The 24,095-nt window shown below is 36.9% G+C and overlaps 1 protein-coding gene across 1 annotated transcript in view; it reads left to right on the forward strand.

Annotated features, from left to right (window-relative positions):
• The window catches only part of Ppef1 (protein phosphatase with EF-hand domain 1), an 87,917-nt gene that overhangs the window by 17,512 nt on the left and 46,310 nt on the right, over positions 1-24,095 (forward strand). Inside the window, exons 2-4 of the mRNA XM_028772712.1 lie at positions 5,784-5,911; positions 8,262-8,322; positions 17,496-17,659. Coding sequence (XP_028628545.1) covers positions 5,784-5,911; positions 8,262-8,322; positions 17,496-17,659 — 353 coding nt within the window. The remainder of the gene's footprint in view (positions 1-5,783; positions 5,912-8,261; positions 8,323-17,495; positions 17,660-24,095) is intronic.

The following is a 24,095-nucleotide window of genomic DNA, read 5'->3' on the forward strand; positions in this document are numbered from 1 at the left end:
CCCCCCCTCTCTCACACACACACACACACACACACACACACACACACACACTTCAAAAAGTCTTTCAAAAATGCCTTTCAGGGACTTCCAAGATGGCTTTGTGTGTAAAGGGCTTGCTGCCAAGTTTGACGATCTGAGTTTGATCTGTGGTACCCATAATGCTGACAGGAGAGAAATGACTCCTGTAAGTTGTCCTCTGACTCTCATATGTGCACTATAGCATGTACATGTACACACAGACACACACTACTACCACCTGCAGCAAACAAATAAGTGTAGTCTAAAAATGTAAAAACATGCCTTTCAAGACTATCCCTTGCTCTGCTGGGAAGCCAGAGTTTGTGGATGAGCAAGTCTAAATAATGTAATGAGCGCTCTGCTTTGATTATCCTGTTGTAGTGCATTTGCTGCTGCTATAACAGGATACTGCGGACTACGTGATTTATAAACAAAAGGCATTTCTCACAGTGCTGGGGATAGGGAAGTCTAATATGAAGGTATTAATATTAGATAAGGGGCTTCTTGCTGCCTCATAACATGACTGAGAACATGGTGTAATGAGAGAGCCCATGCACAAAGAGAGGAGAATGGAGCTAAATCATCCTTTCCCCAGGAACCCACTCCTAAGATAATAGCACCAATCAATTTATGAGGGGCAGAAGGACACCCCAAATGTCTTACCTTTTAATATTGTCATGCCAGCAATAACATTCCTTTCTTTGTGTGTGTGTGTGTGTGTGTGTGTGTGTGTGAGAGAGAGAGAGAGAGAGAGAGAGAGAGGGAAACAGAGAGAGAGAGACAGAGAAAGAGACAGAGAGAGAGGAGAGCCTCCGTCTGTAGCCCAGGGTGGCCTAGAACTAACTGTGTAGTTCATGCTGTACTTAAACTTCCAGACATCTTCCTGCCTATGGCATTTGACATAGGAACAGTGGCATCGTTCAAGTAATAGGCTTTGTGACCATCTTATGTCCGCAAAGCTTGTGTCTAATACTGTTTCTCAAGTGAAGTTGGGAGTGGGGCTACAATATCCCCATTGTCTTACAGGTGGCAGCTATAAAATATAGGTAAACAAAGTAACAATAATGACACCTGTGGTTCCCACCAAGCGGCAAGCCATACTCTATTCTTACCATGCTTTGAGCAGTTGAGGGAATAATTTTCCTTCTCAATTAAAGCCTTTGCCACTGGAGGATCCATTCTCTTTCCAGTTCACTTGAATTCCTTTTAATCAGCTCTATTTCACTTGGGCTCTGTGGCGTCCTGACTGACTGCCAGGCTCCTTAAAGGTACATTAACATTTCACTCATCCCTGTGCTTCCACAGAAGGCCTCTGCCAGCAGAATTTCAAAAGCAGAGTCTGAATACCTTATAATTCCAGATGTGAAAGTCCTGGCTTAACCAACTGCCAAGGATGCTCCTGTTTAAAAAACAAAACCCAAGCAAGTTAAGCCATCTGTCAGTCAGCATAAAGAGAAACTCACATAGAAAGGATGGATCACTGGTTTTGGTGCCTTCTCTTGGGCTCTTTTCCTTTTGTTGGTTTGTCGTGACCAGCTTTGATGTGATAGTTCTTATTTTATCTTACTGTATTTTATTTTGGTATACTAAGAAAAAGATGAATTAATGAATAATGTAGCCCAGACCCAGAAAGACAAACATGGTGTGTAGTCATTTATAAGTAGATATTAGCTGTAAAGGATAATCATGCTACAATCCACAGACACAGAAAGGCTTAGTGACAACAAGGGATCAAGGTGGGGCACATGGATCTTCCTGAGGAGGGGAAATAGACTTTGCAGGTGAACTGAGTGTAGGTGAGGAGGGAAAGACTATGGGGAAATACAACTCTAATTAGAGGGCATTTGATGGGGGAGCTGGGGAGCTCATCTCAGTGGAGTAAAAAAATAATAGGACCTGCTTAGATCTCAAGCTTCCAACTTCCTGTATCCTCCAACTCAGATCCCTAACAGAGTTCTACATTGGTATTTTGAATACTTGGGCCACAGTTGACCAATAAAGTGGGTTTTGATCCATACCCTACTGTTGTCTTTTTGAGCATTCAACTTCCTCAGAAACCTCTCCAGGAAGGGAAGGAACTGACAAAGGCATACCAATAGCAGGTCTAGAAGATTCTACCTTGTACCTGAGAGCCCACCTACACACTGCAGGGTAATACTATGCCGCTGATGGCCCGCTGCTGGATCAGAAAATTCCAAAGTAGCACAAGGTAGAAACCAAATGTGATAGACTTTCTGAGGGGTTTTGGCTTCAATATATCCCAAGGAGGTGAAGGTCAGTGTTTTCTAGCTCTCTTCTTGTTGGAAAGCTTAAGAGCTGCTTCTGGTCTTGCTGTTTTGATGTGTAAGAAGGTGTCTCTTTCCGATCACATTAATTCCACACAGGAGGAAAAAAAAGTTACTGCCATATATATCCCTTAGGAAGCAACAGCATAGGTAAGTTACCTGTCCTTTTTTTTTTAAAAAAAAAAAAAACCAGCACACATGGCTTTTATATTCTTTTTTTTGCCCATGTTAATATTCTTTTTAAAAATTCCCTTTGCATCCTGATCACAGCCCCCTCCCTCCTCTGCTCTCAGTCCCACCCTTAAAAATCCCTTTCCCCTCCTCTTCTCAGAGAAGGGGGTAGCCTCCCTTGGGTACCACCCAACTCTGGGACATCTAGTTCCAGCAGGACTAGGCATATCCTCTCCTGCTGTGGCCCAACCAGGCAGTCCAGGTAAGGGGAAGGGATCCAAATTTGGAGGCATCAAGGACAACACAAAAAGACTCACAGATGGCTTTTCTGTTGCCATTTTTTATTGCCAAGTTGTTTCCATTTGTTTGTTTTTTAATAGATTCTTGTCTCTGGTGATAATTATCATTGTAATATACTGCAAGAAATTAAAAAATCCAGGTAAGAAGTTGGTGAGCAAGACAAATTGGAACATTTGCTTTGTGCCAGCCATCCTAAGTAGATAATTTGATTTGATTTGATTTGATTTAATCCTTCTTATGAATTGTCATTAGCCATAGTTTGCCAAATAACACAACTGAGATCCAGAGGTATATTTCTTAGGGTCACCCTGCTTGTCAATGAGGAAATGCAAAGCCAGATTCAGGTCTCTTAATTCTAGAACCTAGGTGCATGACCATTGTGCATGGAACCCAATGTGGCGTTTGGAATCAGCCACAAATCGTGAGGTAGCATGTAGTATTGTGCCATACTCTCACCTTATAGTCTTTGTCCTCATCACATGTGGTACTGTTCTCTGTAGAAACATTATAGAACAGGAATACTGTCTCTCTGTAGGCAATCTTCACAGTAAATGTTAACTGTGCCGGACGTCTTTCTTTGTTAAGATAGGGTGTCATGCAATCAGGCAGCCCTTTAACTTGCTTTGTAGCCAAGGACCACTGAACTTCTGCTGCTCTGCCTCTATGTTTTAACTGCTGGGAATACAGATTCATACCAACCACCACACCTGGATTTTTGCAGCACTGGGGGTTCATCACAGGGCTTTGTGCGTGATAGGCATGACAGGCAATTGAGGTGCATTTCTCCTACCTCAAATATACTGGGATTTTTTATTCTTTCCTTTTTGTTGTTTTTGTTTTAGCTTTTTAGTTCTTTAATAATTCCTTTCATATAAAATGTATTTTGATCATGTTCTCCCCTCCGTTTTTTTCTCATATCCTCCCACACTGAACTTCTTCCCAACAAGTCCCTTTTCCACTTTTCCATCCTTTTGTGTGTCATACATTTAATTAGGGTTGTTTGTATGAGCATGGGTTGAAGGCTGTTCACTTGAGTGAGGCCATCTTACTGGTGGCTATACCACTGAGGAATATGACTCCTACCTCCCATAGCAATTCTTAACTGCTTATAGCTCCTCATGGAGGGGTGGGGCCTCATAGACTCCTGTTCCATTCATGGTAGAAAGAACGTTGACGCCCATTCAGGAGCAGGTAATCCTCACTGATGTGAGTTCATGGATGTAACAGCCAGTCATGTCCAAAAGATGGTAGTTCACAATGTTCTTTCCTATCCTCTAGCTCTTTATTTCTACTCTTTATTCCCTGATGCTTCCTTAGCCTTGGAGGGGGTGATATAGGTATTTCATTTGGGCATGAGCACTCAAAAGTCATGTATAGGACTGGAGAGATGGCTCAGCAGTAATGAATATCTGTTGTTTTCACATAGGACCCAGGTTTGATTCCAAGCACCAACATGGTGGCCCACAACCACCCGTAATTCCAGTTTTATGGATCTAACACCCCTCTTCTGAGACTCTGTGGGCATAGGCATATACCTGGTGCACATACATACATACATGTTTGCAAAATACTCATACATATAAACGTTAAAATATCTTTTAAGAGTCATTTATTATCAAGGCTTTGCCTAGTTGTGAGTCACCAGAGAAAGCAGCAACTCCTCCATGTGTGTTAGAATTTCAACCATGTGAATAAATACAAAGAGTCTAAGCAGAGACAGAAGAAGGATGTTAGCTCCCATTCCTCCCTGTATTGGGAAGGAGCAGAAAGGATGATATCTGTAGTATCCAGTTACTGTCAAACTATACTAGATATTTAGTAAAGAGTGGTTATTATTCAAAGGAAGGAAAGGTCTAAATGGACTAGGGGGTGAAATAACTGGCCCTAGTGTTCAGAACTCAGGGTTTGGAGTCAGAGCTATCTATGCTAGGTGACTTTGAATAACATATTTGCTGCTATGAATTCAGTTTCTTTACATGTATCATGGAGATGGTGATATTTGTAGGCACTGAAAGTGTTGAAGTAGACCAGTCTATTATTAATGAAATCAGCTTGGTTATCTATTGGTTAACATTGTTAATACTAAGTAGATGGAAGTCCAGTGATGATTTCTTTCATTATATCATTGTGTAAATGGGGAAACTGAGGAATAGCAATAGATCAACATCTCTTTGGAGGTAAAAAGCCTGTGCCTTGGAGTCAGGTCTGTGCTCCAGTTTTCACTGTCCACTTCCACTTACTGGCTAAGTGTGCTTAAGTAGGTACTTCTATCTCTCTTAGCTTCATGGTGTTGGAGGACTATAGGAACTCTATAAGTACTTGTGAACCATGTTGAACAATGCCTCTGTGCTTGGTGAAAAGAAGAACTCCTGGGGAAACAGATTGAACCTGGAGGCAGGAACTGATGGAGAGGCCATGGTGTAGGACTGCTTAATGGCTTACTCCTCCTGGCTTATTCAGTGTGCTTTCTTACACCATCTAGGACCACTTTCCTCAAGGTGACACTCCTCACAATCGGCTTTGCCCTCTCACATTAATCATTAATCAAGATAATACCCTACAGAGGCCAATCTTATGGAGGCATTAGTTTTTTTCAATTAAGTTTCCCTATTCGCATATGTATCTACATTTGAATCAGCCAGCACATCCATATTTCCAAGGGCTTATTTAATTCATTGCTTCTAATGGTGACAAGATACTCCATGGTATACATTCACTGCAAGTCTGCACTCCTTTTCCTAGTGACTGACAGGCAGCACCAAGTTCAGGCAATCTTACTTTGAAACTTCTACCCTTAATGGCTATGACATCATTGTTCTTTGAGCTCTCCGAGTGCTTGAGACTGAAGAACATTTTATAAAAAGCATAAAGGTCAATCTTATTGTTTATAATTTTCCAATTTTGTAGGACTAAAAAAATGGTTTGATTGTTTTCTTGTTAAAGCACCTGCTTCCCCCAAAGCTGTATGTAATTGTTTTTCTCTGCCTTTCATATCCTGTGGGTCTGCAGTGGTGAGAGCCGCATTAGTCATCCAAAATTGGTACCGACGGTACAGAGCTCGACTGACGGCCAGACAACATTATGCCCTCGCCATCTTCCAGTCTATTGAATATGCTGACGAGCAAGGCCAAATGCAGGTCTGTTTGGAATGAAGCAGCTCTCTCTCTCTCTCTCTCTCTCTCTCTCTCTCTCTCTCTCTTTCCCTCTCCCTCTCTCTCTTTCTCTCCCTCTTTCTCTCCCTCCCTGCCTCCCTCCTTCTCTCCTTCCATACCCTCTCTCTTCCCCTCCTTCTTCCTCTCTTCTTGTTTTGAAATAGGTCTGTTTGAAGCAGAGGAACCTTCATGAAATGCTTTCACAGAGGCTATAATGACATTGTTTTGTAACTAGCTATTGAGAGATTGTGATTGAGGAAGATTTTTCCAGCTTTGAAGTTCGCATTTTTAGAGCAATGCCAGATGTCTAACTAATAAAAATAGTCTTTTCCTATTTTTCGAGCATATTCCCTAATGGTAAATGAAGTCATTACTTTATGAATGGAACTTTTTAAAATGCAAGTGGGAGGGTTGAACCCAGAGCCTTGTGCATGTTAGGTAAACACTGTACCACTGAGCCATATCCTTAACCCAGAAAAAATAGTTGTGCATATGTTCTTGTGTGAGTGGGTATAGTAGTGTGCGCATATACATGTGCATGTGTGTGGAATGGGTATTATTCCTTAAGAGCTGTTCATCTTTGTTTTTCTGAGATAGGATGTTTCCTTGAGATCTAAAACTCTGCAGTTAGGTTAGGCTATTAAGGAAGTGATTGCTGGGGACCTTCTTGTCTCTGCCTCTTGAATTCTGGGAATATATGTAGAACTGCCCTGTCTGACTTTTTATATATGTTCCTAGGATCAAAGTCAAGTTCTCATGGCAAGCACTTTGCCAACTAAGCTATCTCCAAACCCCTTCAGACAGGCTACTTTTAAGCCTTAAAAGAGAAAGATTTTCCTGGGAACAAGCTGATGAAAGTTCTAAAAGAAAATCTGTGAATGTGGAAGTCCTTTATAAAGCTTACAGCACAAAATTCATAACTCTAGCTTTAATACTCACTGATAAAAATGAGAACCTTTAACCATAAAATGATCTTAGAAAGTTCTTCAATATAGTTAGTAATGAAAGAACCAACTTGCCTAGAGTTTACCTCAGTATATAAAAGAAAATTAAGCATGCAATCAAACTCTGGAAAAAAGAAACATAATAAACTCTGTATAGTAGCTACTGGCAGGGACAAGGGTATCATTGATGAGTGGTCAGGGATATTAAGAGAGACTTCTTATTTTCCTTTGATATTGTTTAAAGTTTTAACAATCATATTTAAGTGTCAGACTATGATTTTTAAAAATAATTAAACCAAGTTAAAAAAAAAGTTAGGTTGGCAAATCTCTTCTTGGTAGCCATTAAAATAGTATAGGTTAGTCCAGGCATGGTGGTACATGTCTTAAATCTAAGTACTCAGGAGTCAGAAACAGGAGGATCTCTGTGAGTTTGAGGCCAATCTGGTCTATACAGTGAGTTCCACAACAGTCAAGGCTACGCAATGAGACCCTGTCTCAACAAAACAAAAGAAATCAACTAAACCAAACCAACCAACCAACCAACAAAACAAAAACAAAACTCAAAACCCACTACTACCACCAACCACCACAACAAAAGCTACAAGTCATTCAATGTTCCCTTTGCTCTGATTAGAACCCTTTAAGAAGTATTTATTTATTTTTGTGTATAGGTGTTTTGCCTTCATGTATGTCTGTTCATCATGTGTGTTGAGTGCCCATAGGAGACAGAAGAAGGAATTGAATCCCCTGAGATTGGAGTTACACATATTTTGTAAACTGCTATGTGTGTGCTGGGAATTAAACCAGCAAGTACTCTTAGCCACTGAGCAATCTCTCCAAACCCATGTAGGCTATCACTTTAAACAGTATTTACTATGCCACCAAATAGATAAAAGGGAGAGAGCATAATGAACAAAACTTTGTAGTTGCCTTAGAGTGGACTCCTTGAAATGGAGTCTGGTTAAGACAGTGACTTACTGAGATTGACAGATTATTTTCTGGAATAACCTTTAAGGAAGTAAAGAAAGCAAGACAGGACCAGCAAAGAAACCAGAGAAAAAGTGTTCTTTCTGAACAAGTCTAGCTTCAGCCTGATCCCAGGAGAAATGCTTAAATGTGTCATAGCTTGTCCCATACATGGCGAGGAGGTGGAGAGCTGTGTGGTTACACTCTTGCTTCAGTCAGTTGTGGACGGGAAGCTTCCCAGGGAAGAATTCATATATAATTTTCTTTGCATCTCTGTGTGGTACTGCCCATCTGTGACTCTTGGCATGTGCTGTAGCAGGAAGATGAACACAGCAGGAGAGTAAGGGACTTCAGTAGAACTCTGCTATTTGCTATGGTATCTCCTTACTCTTCATTAATGATTTGCATAATTTTATCTTGTACAGCTATCCAACTTCTTTTCTTTCATGTTGGAAACCTATGCAAAGACAAATGATGAAGATTCAGGTAAGTAGGAAGAAAGTTTATCCTTTTAAGGCTTTATTCTTACTTTTAAGTTATATATATGTGTGGGGGTGTGCAGGTATGTACAGAGTCCACAGAGGTCAAAAGGGAGACATTGGAGTCCCTGGAGCTGGAGTTGCAGAAGGTTATGAGTTGCCCAATATGAGTACTGGGAACTGAACTCAGGCCCTCTGCAAGGATAGTATGTACTCTTAACTGCTAAACATTTATTTCACTCCTCAAGTATAGGCTTTTGAGAAGCAGTTGTTAGTAATTGAATTGCCTTCATTAAGAAATTTAAATGGTTTTTGGGGGGAGACCAGGAAAGGGGATAACATTTGAAATGTAAATAAAAAACATCCAATAAAAAAAGAATAAACCTGATATGAAAAAAGAAAATATTAAAAAAAGAAATGTAAATGAAAATGGGAGATACTATGCAATTAAAAGATGCTTACCTTTCTTGTCTGCATGACACCCAACAAACAACTAATGAACTCAGTTCAACTTGTTTTTTTTTCCTAACTGAATGGGATTTGCTAAATCAGCATTTAATGAAAAAGAAATGATAATATTGAGCATTCATTTGTTAAATACTTTGTCTTGAACCACAATCTGTTGATACATAACAGTAGCTTATGGAAGAAGATTGGATGCTTTACCCATAGAACTTCTATGCTTACAAAAATTCAAGTATTTTAAGTATTTCATGCAGTGGAGTCAAGGTGAAAATATTAGATGAAATGTAATTTTTCTTCCCCCCTCTGGTCTGTATGTTTGCTTTTTCTTAAATATTTTCCCCAGAGTTCATGAAATAAGTTAAAGTGGGCCCTGTAAGAGCTGTTTAAGTTAGAGACTCTCCATATTGGATTCTTTATTTGAATAGTGGTGACCTTATGCCTATGGATCGGACCCATTCCTCTCCTTGCACCTCTCCTTTTGCTCTGTGATGTGATGGCTTACAGCATAAAGTCTTCACTCAACACTTCTCCTTGATCTTAGATTTCCCAAACTTTTAGAACCCTTAGACAGTTTGTAGTTTATATTTTATTTCTCCTTTATATCTGAATATTTAAAAATCTATAACATATAGTAATTGTTCTTATAATTCCCTTTAAAAAGTGACAACTGTTCCATACATAAGATACACAAGACTCAGTTTATTTTCTGAACCAGAATTTAAAAGAATCAGAAATCAACATTGATATACTCTGTTTGCTTTAATTATCCAGTTTATGGCATTCTGCTACAATAGCATAAACTGGACTAAGATACTTTCTATAATGCAGATATCAATTTGTCTATCATCTATATAAACATTTTTATTAGAGCAGGCTGTATAGGAGTTTAAAATTATAATTATACATAAGTCATATATTTTTCTTGCTAAATAAAATCTCCCTGTTACTTCCAAAGTAGATGCCAAATCTAAAAGCTGTAAAACAAAACAAAACCAAAAAGCCTCTTTGGGCTAACCATTTTTTTTTATTTAATAACATGCAAGAAATTTAGGAACAGCCCTCCCATGTGTGTGTGTGTGTGTGTGTGTGTTGAGAGAGAGAGAGGGAGAGAGAAGAGAGAGAGGAAAGAGAAGAGAGAAACTAATTAAAAGACGTACACTACTATTGGGGTTGGAGAAATGGCTTACCGTTTATTAGTCATGAATACTAGATGAAATTATGGAAATTACTGAAACACATGGTACATGGTAAAGTTGACTACAAAAACATCAGTAACAATACGGAAACTACTAGTAATATTCAGTAGAAGCACAAAATAAGAAATGGTCATAAACATTTAATGGAATGCTACAAATAAGTAATAGGAAGATGGCATGCTGGAAAATATTCTATTCACCATAGCAACAAAAATTAAAACACTCTAGCATCACAAAAATTAAAAGTATGCATACATACATACATACGTACATACATACATACATACATACATACATACATACATGCCATGTGTGTGGGGGTCAGAAGACAATTTGCAGTGTTTGGTTTTCTCTACCATGAGGATCTTAGAACTCAGGTCATCTGGCTTAGCAGCAAGCACTTTACCCACTAAGCCATCTTTCTGGCCTGGAAATACTCTTCAAAGTGGCAAGAAGAGTGGTGTTTTCCTGGCATGGTTTGAGCCAAACATATACAAGTGAAACTAATGAAAGCATTTACAGATCCATAGACACTTTCTGAGTGCTGGAATACCCAACCCTAGTGAGTAGGAACTGAATGGAAGTAGGTACTCTGCCATTTTGATGACAGCCATTTGTGTTTCATGTTCTTGATCAAAAATATTTTGGTGTGGGGGGTGAAATGATGAAATGAAACATGGCTCTCTCTACTAAAGAGCTAATATGTTATTCTAGACTCCCTTCAGAGTCACTTTTATGGGATTTTAGAGCCACAGATGGCTGGGTTGCAGCTCAGAGATATTTACTCAGACGCTCCATTTTTTAAAATCTACATTTTGAAAAAGAAACTTTGCATATGATTTAAAAATATAACAGAACATTTCTTCTCAAAGAAGGGAACAGAGTTTTTCTTGAAACATAGTGCACATTGTAGGAAAATATACAAATTATGTATGACTGAAATTTTCTCAAAGACAACATGCCAAGGAAACAAGTACTGAGAACGAGAACTAAGACATGATGGCTAGGGATGGAGGTCAGTTGAGAGTGCTAGGCTGACGCTCATCCCTAGACTGCAGGAGTCAAGCATGCCGACACAGGCTTACAATCTAAGGTTTTGAGGAGGATGTAGGAGGACTAGAAATTCAAGGTCATCCTTGCTACATGAGATCTTCTCTCAAAAGTTAAAAAAGTATGTATCACCCAATCATTATCGGAGCCACAGTAACTTCCCTTCTGCTTCATCTAGTTAGAACCCAACTCCCAGCACACTATGGAAATATTTTTGAACTTCTATATCATAACTTAATTAATTATTCTTGTTTGTAATTTATTTGTACAAGTAGAAACATACATAATAGACCTTGAATCTAGGTTCCTTTTACTCAACATCGTACTTGTGAGATCATGTTATTGTAATTTAGTCATTCTTATCGTGGAATAGCATTCCATTTTAACAATGCACTGTAATTTATGCATTCGGTTGTTTATGTGTGCTTGGGTTGTTTCCAATTTGACAGTATAATTGTGCTGCCGTGCATATTTATGTAGTATGTCTTTTGGTGAACATATGCATTCTCCTCTTTACTCCCTTCCTCTTCCTCGATCTTTCTGCCTCCTTCTCCTATCCTCTTCACCCTTTCCCTTCTCCTTTTCATTTCCTGAGGCAGAGTTTCAGTAAGGATAAGGTGACTTTGAACTTTCTATGTAGGTCAAGCTGGCTTTGAACTCTTAATTACCCTACCTCAGCATATTGAGCACTGGAATGACAGGCATATGCCACTATGCATGTACTTTGTAGGTTGGTTTCTCACACCTTCTTTGGTGAGAGGATTCCAGATAACTTCTGCCTAGGCCTGCTTAACTGAAGTGCTAAGATCAGTTAGTTAAACATTCCCAGATATTAGGCCAGGATGGTGACTGATTTTTGACATGAAAAGTGTCTCAAGACATTTTGGTTATAAAAGGGAAAGGGGTCCTAAGTAGTACTTGTGCTGGCAAGCACACTACATCCTATGCAAAACTCAACCATGCCAGCTTATGTCCCTGTTCTTCAACTTGCAGAGCTAAAACAGGCTCATAGGACTTAATAGAGAGTAGAGGCCACATACAAGTTCCCAGTCTACATTTATAACAGTTTCTTCTCTAGTTTTTTAATTTTAAAAAGGCAAAATTGCCATAGGTTTAAACAGAGACTGGTGGGAGTAGGCTGAGTCATATGAAACTGTTGTTTAGACTTTTCTTCTGCCTCTCCATCAGCCAAAATGTCCCCTTAGACCACACAGTTTACATAAATGCTCTTTAGGAATACCTGTATGTATATGTATATATATATATATATGTGTGTGTGTGTGTGTGTGTGTGTGTGTGTGTGTATGTGATGCTGGCGTGTTTTAATTTTTGTTGCTATGGTGAATAGAATATTTTCCAGCATGCTATCTTCCCATTACTTATTTGTAGCATTCCATTAAATGTTTGACCATATCTTATTTTGTGCTTCTCCTGACTATTACTAGTAGTTTATGTGTTGTTACTGATGTTTTTGTAGTAAACTTTATCATATACCATGTTTCCATAATTTCCATAATTTTATCTAGAATTCATGACTAATAGGATTACTAGTATTAATTATTTACCTTTTTTGAGTGTAGAATCTGAAGGTTTAAGAGTAATCATCCAAGGTTATTTATCCTATCAATGATGAAATTATGATTAAAGCTTGTGAGATTAATCTTTGTGTTGTATTTAATTCTCTTATCAATTTTTGGAGTTTTTCTTGAGTTTAATTTTTAAATCATACCAACTAATTTTTTAGTATTATATATTTTGTATAATAGATACCATTCTTATTTCAGTTTCATATCTTATGGCATTGGCTAGAGAAAGCAAAAGTGTGTTCAAAAACAGTAAGTCATTTTTGTTGATGACTTAATGGAAACCAGTATCACTTAGTTTCTTAAAATAGTCATGTCAAGGGACTATCCTTCCATTCCATGTTTTTTAAAATAAAAAAAATGTTTATTTTAATAGATATCATCTTGGCATCCATTGAATTTAATATATGGGCACTAATGCTTTTGAGATTTATAATTAGGAAATAAAATAACTCTAAGTATCATATGGTGCTTTTCTTTGTCCAGCACTATGTGAATCTTGTTTTCAAAGTAATATGTGGGTGGTTATTATTAAGCAGATTCTATCTTTGTGGAAAAAAATGTGAACTTCAATTTTTTCTGAAAATATCTTTTTTTCCCAATCAAGATGAAAGACAAGATATTTTCCTTAAGTTTGAATCATAGGCAGTAACGGAATTTACTTGTTATCAGCCAGTAGAGAAGTTGCAGCATGGGTGAAGGCAACTGTTTAAGTTATTTTCTTATACAACTTGTAGAGGTATCATTTGGTTGTATTAATATTTTAGTATAATTAGTTTAAATCCACGTTCACAAAGTTATACAGCAAACAACTAAGGATTAACTCCAAATAAATGTTGCACAAATCTTCATACATTGCTTGCATTTATGGAATTCTTGTTTATTAGTTATATGCCACAAGAACAGTATATGCATTAGAAAAGTTGAAGCTTAGTTTTCATACATAATATACAGTAGTTATTAGAAGAGAATCTCTATTACTAATTTTTATGTTGATAAAAGCTTCATAGAAGGATAATGATTTAATATAGATTAATATTTCCTACCAGAGGCTGGAGAGATGGCTTAACAGTTAAGAGTACTTTGCTATTCTTGCAGAGGACCTAGGTTTATTTCCTAATCTCCGCGTGGCAGCTCACAACCATCTGTAACTTCAGTGCTTGGGAATCCAACGAGCTTCTCTTGCCTTTGTGTGCACCAGGCATGTATATGGTGTAATATATACATGCAGGCAGAAATTCATGCACATAAATCAAAATTAAAATAATCTCAAATATTTCATATTGTGCAGTTTTATTGAAGAATTGGCTTAGAGAAATAGTTCCATTAATTTATCACTAAACATTTTAAAAATAAGGGTCATTAAATCTATGGAAGGAAGGGCTGTACTAAGCTTATTGATTTTAAAAGAATATTTTACTTTATTCTTTACATAATTAGACTCAGATTTTAATCACTGGCATTGACAGAATTTGTTATTAGCTAACAGAAAGGAGAGAAATGGCAACATGGGCAAAAGCACTGGCCAGGAAAATAGAATCTTTTCTTAATTTAAAACACTTAGCATTTTTCATGATCTTTGAAAATTGATTTTTGGTTAGCACACAAATAAACAGTTTTCATTGTTGAGGTAATTTTTTCTTTCATGTCTCACAGAGTTGTGTTTCCCCAATATATCAGTTAAGGGTATATAAATAACATGGATATATTTTTATTGAGAGTAAAAATCACAATGGCTATGAGTTTGGCGTCTACTTTCCTCCTAATGAATTACGTAGTCTAGCATTAATAAGAGAGGAGGAACCTAGTCTTACTGCAACTTGGCATGCCACATTTGGTTGACATTCATGGGAGGCCTGCCCTTTTCTGAAGAGAAATGGAAGAGGAAATGACTGGGAGTTGGGGGGAGGAGAGATGGGGAGAGTGACTGGGAGGAGAGGAGAGGGAAAACTGCAATTAGAATGTAAAGTAAGTAAATGTATTAAGACAAAAAGAGTTTGGGCACTAGGTCAATGACTCATTTAGTAATGTCCTTGTCATATAAGCATGAGGACCTGAGTTTGGATCCCCAGCATTCACAGAAATATCTGGGCACAGTGGTGTACACTTGTGGTTCCAGTGCTGAAGAGGCAAAGACAGGAGAATCCATGAGGCTTTTAGCTAGCCAGCCTTGGGAAATCAGTGACCTCTAAGTTCAGTCAGAGACCCTGTTCAAACACTGGCATAGAAAGCAAATAAGGAAGACACCTAATGTTGACCTCTCATCTCCACATGCACCTGTATACTTGAATATATATGTATCATACCACAACGCACATGCACACACAGTTTAGGGGCAGGATTCCATTTCTCTACAAACTGTGCCCCATTTTCACCTAAAAAACGGGAAAATAGCAATCCTCACCTGCTTATAACACTGCCTGGTACATAGTCAACATTCAAGAAGTCATCATCATTATCTTCATCGTTGTTGTCGTTGTTTCGTTATTGAAAAGATAGAATCTGGAACTCAAACTTGGAATCCTGCTGAATTTTGAAGAATGAAGATAAATTATCCAAAGCAAAAAGATGAAGAAGAAAAAGTTGTCTAGGGGTAGGATAAACAGTGAGAACAGTAAATATAGACATGTCAGTATATGTGGATATGTGATTCAGGGATTGTGTTTTAAATTAGAGATGTCTTCAGCCATGTTTTACTGTGTTACAGAGCCTAAAGAGAGGATTATACCTAAGGTATAGGCAACAGAAAGCAACTTGCCAAGCTTCTGAAAACTTGAAAGGGGGCTGCATGTATGTGTGGGTCTCCATATGAATTGGTATATAAAAACCTATACATTCAACTTCTTTCTCTTTTCTGCTTGCATTTGTTTTTTAAAGTCAGGTGCATTTCAAAGGCTCTACAGCCTTTTCCATGAACACTATGATCATGCCCTAAATACATACCTCACCTAAAAAACAAGATCTCTTACTTTTGATCATATGTGCTTCATGATAACTTTCTTACAGTCTATAACAAAAGCTTCTGACTCTATTAGCTGACACAGAAAAACTGCTGGGGATTCTTGTGGAGTTTCTGTGAGTGGGGGGTATCACTTATTTATTTTTCCCAAGAGTTGCCTGATATTTCAGCTTTCGTATGCAGGAGGATAATTCCCAATAGAAATGGATGGCATGATCATTAGGATAGTTAAGTAGAGCATTTAGGCATCACTACCTACATGATGAATCTGAAATCAAGCTTAGCAGGATGTCATGGACTTCTGGTTTCTAACATAAATTGAATAATTGAATTGTTCTTAAGTATCAGACTAAAATGAAAGGGAAAAATGGTGTCTGCTAACATCAGTGAATATAGATTTCATTATATTTCAGTTCCATTTTTTTATAAAGCATTATCGACTATCAGCAAAATGTATCCTATACACCAAAATTTAGGATAGATTTTGATGTAATTATTAAATGTTATTCTTAGTTTAAAAAAATTTACAAATTTACTTCTTGACTGTATTGCTTATCATAATTGATCATGGAAAACATGCATTCTGTCTACATCCACTATCACCGTATCTTCTACAGATGACCAACTTTAAATATTCAGAAAAGAGCTTTTCATAGAACTTATGATATCTTAAATAACAAATAAGTGTTGATGAGTTGAGGAGTACTTAATTGTCCTCTTGGTCACTTATTTCTTACTGTAATAATACTGAAAGGTAGCCACAATATCTCAGTTTCATAGTATTCAAGTGTTTTCTTTTCACTATCAAGTCTACAGATTAGCCAAACATTTCTAATATTGGCATAGTTGATTTCACAGACTTTTAAATCTTGGCTGGAGTTCACTTGTGTGTCTACAGGTCTGCCAGCTATTAGCTGATCAAGGACAGCCTTACCTAGGTTGATCTGCTCTGCTCCATGTAATTAGTCTTTCAGTAGGACAGTCTGGGCTGAGTAGAAATGGCTATGTTCCAAAACAGAGAGCATGGAATCATCTAAGGCCTCTTGAGACCTGACTTGGAGCTGGTAGGAAGCCCTCAGAGCACATTGTTCAGAGTAGTATAAGTTATCCTAGCCCATCTTTCTCAAGAGAAAATTGCTAAAAATCACATTCCAAGAAGGATGGATAGAAGTTAGGATAGAATATTGAGGCAGGCTACTTTGCAACTAGTATGCCCCATCCTCTTTCATCTTTCTCTGCCTGAGTTGTCTAGATTTCTGTCTAGGGGCTGTTTCATGGGCAACTTGGCAAAAAGTGACTGTGTGTCTCAGCCCTACTAAATTGCCTTTCTAAATAGCCAATGCAGGAAGTCTGTTACTATACAGAAATATCAGAGTGGGGGGCAGGCCTTTGGTTATTTCTGCCTATGGCTGGCCATTTACATTTTATCTGCTTTGTTCCTAAGAAGTTGGGGGGAGTGGAAATCACATAAGAAACATTGTACATAAAGAGAAAAACAAATCAATTAAAGCTAAGTAAAATCCTCTAAAGTATTGAAGAATTTAACAAAGGAAATATTGAATGCTGCAGTTTAATTATATGTAGACCATGAATAGCAGCAGCTGTTTGAACCAAATACAGTGCATTGTTCATGCTTTTAGCCTTGCTTGTAAGAGTCTGATAAGTAAGAGTGGACAAAAGAAGTAGTGTTTCAAATGAGAAATATCAAAATACCTCGGCTGACCAGTCATGTGCTTCTTGATCTCCTCTGCATTGATTACGGATTCACTGCTTTGACAAAGCACAGTTCCAGGAAGGGATGCTAGTTACTTGCCTGTTGGCATTCATAACAGCACCGTGTCTTACACGAGATAGAAATTCAATAGGGCATTGTTAAGCATTAGAACGCTGATTCTTCATCTTATACCTTTTTGTCTTTCCCTTTCAGCATTAGTAAGTCGACTTTTTGACAACACCAGGAGGGAAAGCAAGGATAGAGAGGACTATTTGGGGTTGATAGATGTGCCTGACTCCTATAATGGTCCTCGGCTGCAGTTTCCTCCCACATTTACTGACATTGTTGTACTTCTTCAGGCCTTCAAGCAACAGCAGGTAACCTCAAGCAGAAGCTGCTCTCATGCTTGCTCATAACTAGCAAATGAATGAATGAAAAGACTATAGCATGTATTTCCATGGGAATTGTGTCACATTGTGTGACAGTGCTCGCTTTGTTTAACCTAGTAAATAGATGTCTCCTTGGGTACACAGTAACTTCCTTTTGATTTGTAAGCCTATAGCATCTCCCTTTTCATTTTTCTGAGACTAGTTTACAAATTGTAATTCTACCATTTAAAAATATGTGTGTCAGTGGTTTTAATGTAGTCAGAAGATTGTACAATTGTTAGCACTAATTGTAGAACGTTTTCATCATCCCCATATAGTAGTATTCCTTCCTTTACCCTAAGCAGCTACTGTTCTATTTTCAGTCTCTGTTGATTTGCCTACTCTAGATATTTCATAGCTAGAGTAGGCAAATCAACATAACATAGGAAGCTATATTATATTGGCTTGTTGTATTTGGCTTCTTTCACTAAACATAGTGTTTCTAATATTTATCTATGTTAAAGCATGTTATTGATACAACATTTTTTATGGTTGCATAATGTTTCATTATATACCACACATTTGCTTACTGATTTATCAACATAAATATGTGGAATTTTGATACATTTTGGCTGCTATGGATAAATGCTGCTATGCAAATTCACATACATTTTTTTTTATGGACATGTCCTCATTCACTTGGGTATGTATGTGGCTAGGAGAGGAATTCGGGAGTCATATAGTTAACTTTATGTCTTATTTTTTGAGTAACTGCTGAAGTTCTTCTACAAGTGGTCGAACATTTCTACCAGTTATTCATAAGGGTTCTACTTATACCACTCTTTGATATTCATTAATTTATTATGGTTATTACTCTCCTAATGTGTGTGACATTGTGTCTATTTTTGGTTTTGTCTGACATTTCTCTAATTAATAATATTTAGTGTCTTTTCATCTATTAGCCATTTGTATACCTTCTTTGGAGAAATACATACGCAGAACCTTTGTTGACTTTAAAGTCAATTATCTCTTTATTATTGAGTTGTAAGTGTTCTTTCTAGATATAAGTCCCTCATCACATATCTGACTTGAAAATATTTCCTCTTGCTTTAGTTTGTCTTTTCACTTTGTACTTTTTATTTTTTGAGATTATAATTTAATTACAACTTTCTGCCTTCCCTTTCCTTCTTCCAAACCCTCCTCACTCTCCTTCAAGTTCTTCACCTTTTTCATTAACTGCTGTTCCATGTATCTATACATATATATTCCTAAATATAACCTGCTAAGTCTGTATAACATTGCTGGATTATATATGCAAAATGATCACTTTCTTGATAATATACTTTGATACACAAGAGTTTCAGATTTTGCTGAAGGCCAGTTTAATCTCTATATTTTTTTGTTACATGTGCTTTTATAATCCATTGACAAATTCATGACCATGAGGATCTATCTCCCTGTGCTTTTTTTCCAAGAATTTTATAATTTTGGCTTTTACTATGAACTATTTAGAGTTGACATGGAGCAAGAGTGGACACAGTTATTTTGTTCCAAGTTTTAGAAAAAAAGTGTTGAATGTTTGCCTTTGAGTTTCATGTTAGCTGTGGATTTTTTCCTTTCTCACATAGAGGAAGTTTATTTTTATTCTGAGTTGGGTTTTTTGAGTAGTTTTAACATAAAATAGGTTGAATTTGGTGAAATGATTTTCCTATATCAACTGTAGTGTGTGTGTGTGTGTGTGTGTGTGTGTGTGTGTGTGTGTGTACATGCACGTATATTTTCTTTCCTTCTGTTAATGTCTTATAACACATGGATTAATTTTCCATTTTCACTCACTCTTGTATTATTGAAATTAATTCCATTTGGTCTTGGGGTGTAGTTTTCTTAAAATGCTGTTGTTTTTCATGTTCTGACATTTTATTGAAGACTTTAAGATATATATTCATAGATATGTTGGTTTAAAATTTCTTTTCATATCTTTTATTTTAGCTTTGCTATAAGACTATTGTGATTTCATGGAGTATTTCCAATATGTTTATGAAGAATTTGAAGAAGATTGGTTATGCTTCTTTAAATGCTCAGTGTATTTTATCAGTGAAATCACTTGGATGTATTCCCATTCCTCTTCCAAGGTTTATTTATTTTTATTTTATGTGTATGAGTGTTAACCCTCATATCTTGTGTGTTTCATGTACATACTTTGTAGGTATGTCATGGAAGTCATAAAAGGGTGTGGGATCTCCTTGGAATTATGAGAGACCATCTCATAAGTAGGTGCTGGGAACCACCATAGACTCTCTGCAAAAGCAGTAAGTGCTTTTAACTGCTAAAACATCTCTTCAGCCCAAGATTTTGAATTTTCTTTATTAGGAGTCTTTTGATTACTGATCCAATCTCTGTATTTGCTCTAGGACCATTCAGATTTCTCCTTCTTGAATAATTTTGGTAATTTGTGTGTGTGGTGATTTGAATAAGAATGGCCTTCATAGGTCCATAGGTAGCACTATTAGAAGTGTGGTCTTGATGGAATGGGTGTTGCTTTGTTGGAGGAGGTGTGTCAATAGGGGGTGGGCTTTGGGATCTCAGATGCAGAAGCCAGGCCTGGTGTAGTAGTCACTTCCTGCTGCCTATGGATCCAGATGTAGAACTCTCAGCTCCTTCTCCACCACTGAGTCTGCCTGCATTTTGCCATGCTTCCTGCCATGATGATAATGGACTGAACCTCTGAAATTGTAAGCCAGTTTCAATTAAATGTTGTCCTTATAAGAGTTACCATGGTCATGATATCTCCTCGCAGCAATAAAATCCCAAACTAAGACAATGTGGTTTTAGAAATGTGCTCATTTCATCAAACTTATCTAATGTATTAGTATACAGTTGTTCATTGATTTTTATATTCTTTTGAAATGTCTTGAATGTTTGATAGTAGTTTCTAACTTTTATTCTGATTTTGTTTGTCTCTATATCTATATCCATATCCATATCTATATCTATATCTATATCTATATCTATATCTATCTATATCTATACCTATATCCATATCTATATCCATCTCCATCTCCATCTCCATCTCTATCTCTATCTCTATATCCATATCCATATCCATATCTATATCTATATATAGTTTTCTCTCTTCCTCCCTCCCTCCCTCCCTTCCTTCCTTCCTCTCTCTCCCTCTTCTTTGCTTGCCACAGTTAATATATCTAAAAGTGTTTTTTTTATTTTTAATTTGTTGATTGTTTTAAAGAACCAATTTTTATTGATTATCTGTTTTGTTTCTTTAAATCTCATTTATCTCTACCATAGTCCTTATTTCCTCCCAACTGCTAACTTTGAGTTCAGTTTGTTCTTTACTGAGTGCATTAAAGTGTTCTTTTCTTTATTATTTATATAATTTATATGTGCATTACACCTAAGGAGATCAGAAAAGGGCAAAAGGGCATTGGAGTCACAGAAACTGGAGTTGTGAATGATTGTGAGCCATCATCTAGGTACTGGGAACCAAACCTGGGTCATCTGCAAGAACAACTTATGTTCTCGACTTATGAGTCATCCCTCCAGCCCACATTAAAGCATTCTTGTGTTAATGATTTAAAAGTCCTTTTTTAAAAAATGTAGCTATATATTCCGTGTTGAACATGCTTTTGCTGTAGCCCATAAGTTTTGGTATATTGTGCCTTCATTTTCGTTCATGCCCCAATTTTTTCTAATTTGTCTTTTTCTCCATTGGTAAGGGTTGTATAATTTTCACATGTTTATAAATTTCCCATGTTTGCTACTGATTTCTAGTTTCTTTCCATTCTTATCAGAGAGGTTACTCTGCTTGGTTTCAATCTTTTAAAATATTCTGAGGCGTATTTTTTGGCCTAGCATCTAGTCTCTCCTAGAGAATGTTTCATGTGTACTTAAGGAAAATGTATAGTATTCTTTTGCTGGGTGAAGTGTTTTATAGATGTCTGATAAGTCAGGTTGTGAATAGTTTTGAAACATCTGTTCCTAAAGCTTGTTTTCAGTTAATGTTTTAACAGAAATTTCCTTAGATACCAGAAGACAAAAGCAAGAAAGAAAGAAAAGGGAAAGAAAATTTAAGTAAGATAAATTTTGTTTGATATTTTTCAATATTCCTCTGGAAAGACTGGACGTTGGCATTCCCTACATCACTCTTTTCTCTGACATCATCCCAAATCCTCACTCTCAGATTAGGGTACTAGAAGAGATGCCCCAGAAATACAAGTGAACTAGAAGTTTTAGATTGGCTTTGCAAGAACAGAAGCTGAGCTTTGAATTATCTAATTTTTGAAAATGATTTGAGATCATGCTAGGTGGCTAGTTCTTCTGGCCACCTGCCAACTGCAAATTTAAATTCTCTCAGAGAAAATAGACCTAAAAATATTTTTTATTGTTTTTCATATAAAATGTCCAGAGCTCAGTGTCAACATAACCAGGCCTATGAGGGTATGAGCTGCATGAAATAAAACAATGGCAACAGACTTGCAGAGTATTTAGATAATTACATTATTAGATTCAGAGTTAAAAGAAACATGGTTACTGTGTTCAAGTATATAAAATATGTAACATTGATTCAAGGAATAATTATAGAGATGTTTGACAATGTTGACTGTATAAATGAAGAAAATTATATTAATGATCAAGGTTAAGCACAGTATAGAATGCATTACTTGTAAAAAACAAGATATATATATGTGTGTGTGTGTCTGTAATAAAAGTAATATAAAAATTGAACATTTCAATTATGTCAATGTATGTGATTTGGTGGTTGTGGTGGTTTGAGAATGACCCCCCATAGGCTCATATATAGGGATTACTTGTTTGGGGGAGACTAGGGTGTATGCCTTGATTGGAGGATATGTGTCACTCCGGGTGAGCTTTGAGATTTAAAGAGACATTCTCTCTGCCTAGTTCTTCTGGATTGAGGAAATTCAGCTACTGTCTCTCAGCACCATGCCTGCCTACCAGATGCTATGCTCCCTGCCATGACAGTCTCAGAGCCTATCACTCTGGAACCAGAATCCTCAGATTAAATGCTTTTACTTTTTTAAAGATTTATTTATTTTTTATGTATATGAGTACACAATCTGTCTGTCTTCATACACACCAGAAGAAGAGATCAGATTCCATTATAGATGGTTGTGAGCTACCATGTGGTTGCTAGGAATTGAACTCAGAACCTCTGGAAGAGCAGTCAGTGCTCTTAACCACTGAGCCATCTCTCCAATCCCCTAAATGTTTTTTTCTTATAAATTGCCTTAGTTGTGGTTTTGTCATAGAAATAGGAAAGTAACTTAGATATTGTTTTGATCTATTAAAATGTTATACAACCCTCACCATGATTTAGTTCTAGAACTTTAAAATAATATATTTTTCAGTATTGAAAAATATGAGCCCATAGCCTTGTATGAACCTGGCAAGGGCTTTTATTTCCAAAAAGTTTCTGTCATCTTAAAATGAAAATTCATACTTTTTCTTCCAACTCCCAGTTCCTGACACTCACTAATCTACTTTCTGTTCCTACAAATTATCTAATCTAAATATTTCATATTAATGGAACATATGCAGCCTTTGGTGTTTAGCTTCTTTCATTTGAAATAATGCTTTCAGAGTTTCTTCATGTTGTTGTATACACCATTTCTTTATTCCTATTCTCAGATAAATGTGTAGCTATTTTGCATATATAATATCACATATATTTAATGGATTAAACATTTATACCTACATTTGAATATTAATGCCTGGTTATATTAATTTTGATTTGTTTTTCAAGATAGAGATTCTCTGTGTAGCCTTGACTGTACTGGAACTTTGTAGACCATGCTAGCCTGGAACTCACAGAGATTTACCTGTCTCTGCCTACTGAGTGCTAGGATTAAAGTAGTATCTCACCACACCTGGCTGGTTATATTAATTCTATATGTGCATAAACAAAGAATATTAGGGAAAAGATACTCAAAACATTATCAACATTAGTTGTCTCTAGGGACAGAGATTAGGAAACAAAGGTCTTGGAAAAGGGGGAAATAAGTTTCATCATTCTACCTCTTTTTAATGGTAACATTTTTTATTTCTGCCAAAAGAATTTGTTGTTTGTGTATTTAAGAACTATTTGAGCCAGACAATGTGGCACATACCTTTAATCCCAACACTTGAGAGGCAGAGGCAATCATGTCTCTATGAATTTGAGGATAGCTTGATCTATATAGTGAGTTCCAGGCCAGTTAAAGCCATACACTGAAATTCTATGTTAACAAACAATTTAAAAACTGAAGTAAGCCAGGCATGGTAGCACATATCTGCATTCCAGACCTTGGAATGGAGAGAGAGGAGGATTGTACCAAATTCAAGGTTAGCTTAGTCTACATATCTAATTCTAGGACAGCCAGTCTCTCTCTCTCTCTCTCTCTCTCTCTCTCTCTCTCTCTCTCTCTCT

The sequence above is a fragment of the Grammomys surdaster genome, unplaced genomic scaffold (assembly GCF_004785775.1).
Source record: "Grammomys surdaster isolate TR1022 unplaced genomic scaffold, NIH_TR_1.0 217, whole genome shotgun sequence".
NCBI classification, from domain to species: domain Eukaryota; kingdom Metazoa; phylum Chordata; class Mammalia; order Rodentia; family Muridae; genus Grammomys; species Grammomys surdaster.